This window comes from Mytilus edulis, chromosome 1 (genome assembly GCF_963676685.1).
Source record: "Mytilus edulis chromosome 1, xbMytEdul2.2, whole genome shotgun sequence".
NCBI classification, from domain to species: Eukaryota; Metazoa; Mollusca; class Bivalvia; order Mytilida; family Mytilidae; genus Mytilus; species Mytilus edulis.
In genome coordinates, this window is record NC_092344.1 from 101,291,316 (window position 1) to 101,297,829 (window position 6,514).

At 31.3% G+C, this 6,514-nt stretch overlaps 1 protein-coding gene across 1 annotated transcript; it reads right to left on the bottom strand.

Annotated features, from left to right (window-relative positions):
• Positions 1–547: 547 nt before the first annotated feature.
• LOC139520336 (uncharacterized) lies at positions 548–6,045 on the bottom strand. Its single transcript, XM_071312888.1, has 4 exons — positions 5,907–6,045; positions 5,106–5,214; positions 3,650–3,804; positions 548–1,035 (listed from the first exon to the last, which is right to left on the bottom strand). The coding sequence occupies exons 1-4, from the start codon at positions 5,944–5,946 to the stop codon at positions 575–577; spliced, it is 765 nt and encodes a 254-aa protein (XP_071168989.1). The 5' UTR covers positions 5,947–6,045; the 3' UTR covers positions 548–574.
• Between the last annotated feature and the right edge of the window lie 469 nt (positions 6,046–6,514).

Consider the following 6,514-nt stretch of genomic DNA (forward strand, 5'->3'; position numbering starts at 1 on the left):
CATCCAATCAGAAGATGCGTTACATCCACATTATTAGTAATTGTGTAAGTTTTTAAGTGATAGACAGGTAGCACTTTTTGTCAGCAACCACTTGCATACTGTTAACAATAATAATGATGAAAATACCCCTAAGGGACTTCCCGTTTTGAATTATCCTCGGAGTTCAGTATTTTTATGAATTGACTTTTTTCATACATTTTGACAAGCTGACTTTGATTGTTATTCTAGCATAAACATTTATAAAAGAGAACGATAATGAAGTTAGGTACGATTCACATTTATACATCGCATATACGTTTCGAGGACTTTAAAGAACTTAAACGAGCTTTTTCTCTTCATACGGATTCTATTATAAGCTGTGTTATGCTCTTTAAAATCGTTTATTTATGATATCGAACGTAATAGAAGATCGTTGGATATCATTATCATTACTATTGTCAACATTTTTTGTAAAAATGATATTTCGATTCCGTTTTGTATGACGATAGATACCAAGTCATGTCAACAGCTCATATGACATTAAAGATGAGTTAACGAATGGTAAGCATGATTTTTCCCATACTGTATTAACATTTTACATTTCTGAAGGACTAAACAAAGAAGGAAGTGATGCAGCAATTGAAGACATTAAACTAGATCGTTCTGGATGATAGTTTGTATGTGTCGTGCTATGTCTCCTCGTTTGATTGAAAGAGTTATCAGATGCCAAAGGTTTATTGTCTGATACTTTATCATTAGATTTGATAAATTTTTGAGTTGATTTAATAGACAGATTTTTTTCGAATGAGGCAGGGTCTGTTACTTGTCCACGTCTAAAAGCATTTCTTATATTGCTGCTCCGAAATAATGATCCATAAAGGGATGAACTTCTTGTTGAGTCATTTCTCCTTAAACTAGCCTTATCAGCTGACGTGCTTGTTGACAACTCTGACTGAGGATAGATGTCGCTATAACGAGGTGGCAATTCAAGCTTTGTGTTCTGTTTCCCGCTGAATACAACAATATGGTACTCTTTACTTGCCTGTCGCAGTTCCACTGTCAATTGAAAAAGATAAAAACAAAATTAGAATATATATGAATTTGTTCACTAAAGTTGTAACACGACGGGAGTCACGCATGAAGCAAGATTTTCTTACCATTCTGGAGCACCTGAGGCCACATCCGTTACTGTTTGATGCTTTTCATGTAGTTCTTACTGTAGGTTTGATTGTTTTACTTTTTAAAAATTGTTGAATACCTGTGTTGTTAATACGGTTGACACTCTTGTCTATTCTTTGTCAAAAATATCGTTTCATTACCAATAGTTTGCTATTGTCTTGTGATAAGCCACAAATCGATTAATAATAAAAAAAAAAAAAAAAAAAAAAAGCATTATGCAAAACACAACATAGAAACCCTAAGACTGGGAGATATATAATACTTTATATGCAGACGCTGCTACATGTACATAGAAATGGGAGGTTTATTTTGGGAAGCTAAAACCAATCATTTGGCATAAAGTATTGTTCGAAACCGACTCTCATTGTTAATCTCTTGATACAAGTCCAGCTATGAGATAGAATTTTACTGTATCTACTGTATTTTTTTATTTTACGTTCAATGGAATAAATATGTTCAACATAGCCCCCAAAAACTTGGAATTATTTTGTGAGAAGACACCATCCACATATACAGGGTAAAGTAAAGTAAAATGACAATACTAGCTGTTTTTCGTTCTTCCTAAGGACCTCCTGTGTTTAGTAAGCCTCGTATCAATAAAGGATCATGTCGATAAGACGAGGAACACAATTGATTCCTATAAAAATGCTGATTGCTTGTTGAAAAACAAGCCCTTCAAACGTAACAAATATGTCAGTCAAAAAATCAAGCATCTCGATATCGTCTAGATAATGATGTATTCTTGTCTTTCGTATTGATAATGTGCTTTGTCTAAATGCTTTTTTGTTTTTCTTTGATGACATATTTGCTTGTTTCGTAGATTATAACCCAAATTTGACTTCTGTGCCCCTTATTTTTGACATTTTTGTTTACAGTGGATGACCGTTAGGGCATTTCAGTGTTATGTTGCCAAAGACATTTCTATTCGCGTGACTTGCGTTTTTGACTAATAACCGAACGTATAATTACGCGGATATTATCAAGTGCAAGAAAGCATTAATTTGTAATTTGTAATATATTAAATTCAATATTAAATATTCATGAAAACAATTTTTATGAACATAGATAAATGATATGAAAATGTTTTGGCATGAGAAATATATCAATCTAATTAAAAACCGATCTCTCATCGCTCCTGTTTCTGATATGTCGCGTGGGAGATCTAACGAAACCCGCTTTGAGGTCACATGTGAGTGACCTCGTAGGTGTGTCTTTTTCGACCAATGAAATTGAGTCTTCCACGATCTTGGAAGTTTAACGTAAGGCAAAGGGATGTAACTCATTTTATTTACGACGAAATCGTCAGTCAAAATAATTCATAAACTTTTTTGATTGGCTTATTAATAGGTCGCCAAATCATTTGCATATCTTTATAAATTCATAACTTTTAGTTCACTCACATGTGACCTCAAAGCCGGTTTCGTTAGATCTCCCACGCGACATATCAGAAACAGGAGCGATGAGAGATCGGTTTTTAATTAGATTGGAAATATATCAGTAACAAATGATCAGATGATAACATACCGATAGTTTGTGTTAAGGCATGCGGGAAGTATCTCAGGTACTTGAGATATTTGAATGCCTACTCAAATCCAATCTATTAGGAAAACGAATTATTAGTTTCTACGTTGGTCATTTTTTTTTATGAAACTTTAACTTAAGACTTCTCTCTTTTGAACAACTCATGACGTAGTGAAGAAGCACCATGAACACATCAAAGTTTGATTTCTTTTCATATTTATACGTAACCATTTAGTGACTTATGAAGGCCTTATACCGCGGTGTAGTAATCCAGAAATATCTTCCAAGAAGTCTATGTTTAGTATGTGGTCATTAAGATAATTTATTACATGACTATGCACAGGTTTCAAATGAGTTTTACCACGGTACACTGTTTCAACTGCTTTATGCTAAGTTAACTGTTAACGTTTAGGTTTATAAAGCTATCTTTTGCTCTATTTCAAACATGATTGTCAGTGAAATCTTTAATATTTGAACCATGTTTATTCTTCAACGACAGTTTTCAAAAGGTATGGTACTTATACTCAAAAATATATAGGCGAATGAAAAATATATTTTCTTGACTTTCCAATTACAATACATATTTATTTTAATCAAAACATTCCTGAAAATTAACATCTTGATGAAATGTTTTTACAACACTGCATTTTTCTATGATATAATTTAAATATGTTTCCTATTTGGTCAGAAATTTAACACACACCAGTGTTGCGTTTTTTTGTTGTTTTTGTTTTGTTTTTCAATTCGTATTTCTGTAATGATATATTCGTAGATAAATGAATTAACTTTATATTCTAGTATTATTATGCTGTAGGTTTGTTTAGCTTATGAAATGGTATTTCATTCTTTAAAGTTTTTCGACATTGTGCGATAGATTAAAATACGATTTTGTTTAGTAACTAAACCTCATAGTAGTGCATATATACTCCTAATATATATTACACTATTTGCTTTAACTATGCATACTCACATAATTGTTGTTCCTGGTTTTCTTGAGGTAAGAGTAGAGGTCTTGTGTATGCTCTTGTATGTGCTCTATAAACACAACAAACGATCAAACATACCAACAACAATGCTACAGACACAATAGCTCCTACGACATATGGGAGTCTGGTGTAAGATTCTCTGAAAACACAAATATTGTAAGATTAGAACTATCCATATTTTGTATGTTATCGTGTAGTAAAGAATTGACAAAAAAGTTATTTTTATATGGAAGATATTTTTTTGATTTATCCTGTTTTATTCGTTTTTGGTATATTTTTATATAATGAATGAACTTTTTTATTGTATTTGTTATAATTTTACCTATTTCTAGTTTTGTCTGTTTGCTTCCTTTTTCGAGAGGGAAGAGTGTATTATATGGCATTCCACATTATTATATGAACCTTCTCATTTAAGTTTTGTGTGATGCACTACGTCCTCTACCTGACCTTAAGAGTTATAATTTGGCGAAATATATCTTCGGATAATAAGAAATAGGTTTCCGAGAATAACAGTGGTTTTGGTTATTTTAATTTTTGAAACGAAATACACAAACTTATTATGTCATTGAGGATGAAAATGGAAGAATTCATAATTGTCAAGATATTTTAAATTTAAATAGATCAGGATTTTTTTCTAGATTATTATTCATGACCGCAATTGACAGACCTTGCCAATGTTATTTTGGCATATTATTCAGAATAATAATTGATTAGTTGTCTGTAAGAGTGAGGCGAACAATATAAAAGAGACATTCAAACTAAAAAGTCGAAAATACACAGACAACGTCATTGCTAAGAAAGAAAATGTCAAACAACAGTACACAATATAGAAAACTACACAAACACCACTAAAAACTAAGGGAGATCTTAGATCGACCAGAAGGCTAAGCAAATCCTGCTCTACATGTGGCACCCGTCGTATAGCTGATGTTAGTTTAAACCCGATACTAAGTCTTATTCGGTAAGTCACATTCGGGGATGATAAGGGGACATGGTTTTTGTTGTGATAATTCAAACATATCAGCTATAATCTGAGAAACGGATTTTAAATTACGGTCACCCAACTCGTGATGGCTTCCGTAAAATTTAAGAAGAGATAAGTTCAACTTCCCCACTCGGAACTCTTGGTTTAAAAACTTCCTTGTTAATATTTAACAACAAAAAAATCAATCTGTAACTTTATATTAATTACTTTTGTTTATTATATTATGACACAACCGTTTATTGTAAAGTAGGTTTATTTCACAACTTGGGAATCATTGAAAGGAAATTCGTGTAAAGTATATAGGAGAGACTTTAAAGAAAAAATTATTGTAATTTCGATTGCATTTTTGTCTACTTAATTGTGAACCAAAAATGGTTCCACTCAACATTCATCCTTCATATTCAATTCAAATCAGGCTAATAATTTAATTTATACTATCTAAATCATAGACTTACACACAACATGGATTTTTGCCTGTTCCACAACAAGTTGCAGGGCACCCAATGATTTGTCCATAATGTGATCCGTCGTCATAGTAACAAACATCACCAACAATGCCACCAACTGTAATATTTCAGTTAAGTTGCATTATAAGAGAGAACATAACACATATTGTGTTTAATGGTTCACATTATTTTAGAATAAAAATTTCAAATTAAATTCAATTAGTTTCAAGATTAACAGTTACATAAATAAGAAAAGTTCAGATGATAAAGTTTACAGATATGGTAGTTGTTATTTTTAAATAGTTCGGGTTTTTTTGTTGTTGTTGCACTTCGGTGTTCTGATATTTCGTTGTTTTCCTTTTATGGGTGATGTGTTTCCCTCGGTTTCAGTTTGTTACCTGTATTTGTTTTCTCTCAATCGATTTATGAATTTTTAACAACGGTATACTACTGTTGCTTTATTAACAAAACAAAGACGTATACAAATAAAAGTATCGACATAGGTCTGTGCAGTTCAACACGGACGACCTACATGTAAAGCTCAAAATGTCTGTCTGCCTGTCAAGGTCTTATCACCTTTTAAAACTACAAAAAAGGCAATTTATTGCATTACTTTTTCAAACTATCTAAATATCATGAACATAGAATAGACTATAACTTCTAATCCAATGTATTTTAAATATGTTTTCAACGAACGTGTCGCGGAAAAATGTACGTAAGTTTTATCTATACATATGAATACAAAAAAATGTGCAATTCTCTTTCCTCATATATGTACGTGTTGGTTATAAACAGCAATTTGAGACATACCTGATGAAAGTAATAGAATGCATTTACATATTTCCAACATTATTTTGTTTACAAAGCAATTGTGATATACCCGTGTATTAAAATATAATATTAATAGGATTATTTTCCTACATCCTTTTTAAATTTAAGTATGTAAAACAAAAACATTACGTATATCACGATTAACTTTATTTGACTCACTACTTTCTTTCTGCTAGACAAGGATACAGCAGACAATACATAAGTGGAAAAGGAAAAATAAAAAGTAAACAAAACATTATCATGAGTATTTCACCACAAGTATACATGTACATGTATCTGTTATTAATTTCCCGTGAGAATATTAGTGTGAATTTCGCAAAGAGGACAATTATAAATACATCTATGAATGTTAATGTGGTTGGTTTGTTTTTAAACACCAAACTGCAGACATCACTGTATTTGCTCTTTATACCCTTTTATATCTGAAACAAGAAATAATAATTATAATCACAACATTAACCACATACACTCATTATAAAAAAAAACTGATCAAGGATACATACTTATAAAGTACTCTTATATAATAGTACATATAAAATACATACATACATACATACAGTAGAACATATAAAATACATACATACATA

Bases quoted from the DNA above. Each gene is read 5' to 3' on its own strand.
- LOC139520336 (XM_071312888.1), bottom strand. From the start codon at position 5,946: ATGTTGGAAATATGTAAATGCATTCTATTACTTTCATCAG. The intron at 5,215-5,906 runs GTATGTCTCAAA...GAAATATTACAG, and splicing joins CATTCTATTACTTTCATCAG to TTGGTGGCATTGTTGGTGAT. The intron at 1,036-3,649 runs GTGAGTATGCAT...TTCAATTGACAG, and splicing joins AAACCAGGAACAACAATTAT to TGGAACTGCGACAGGCAAGT.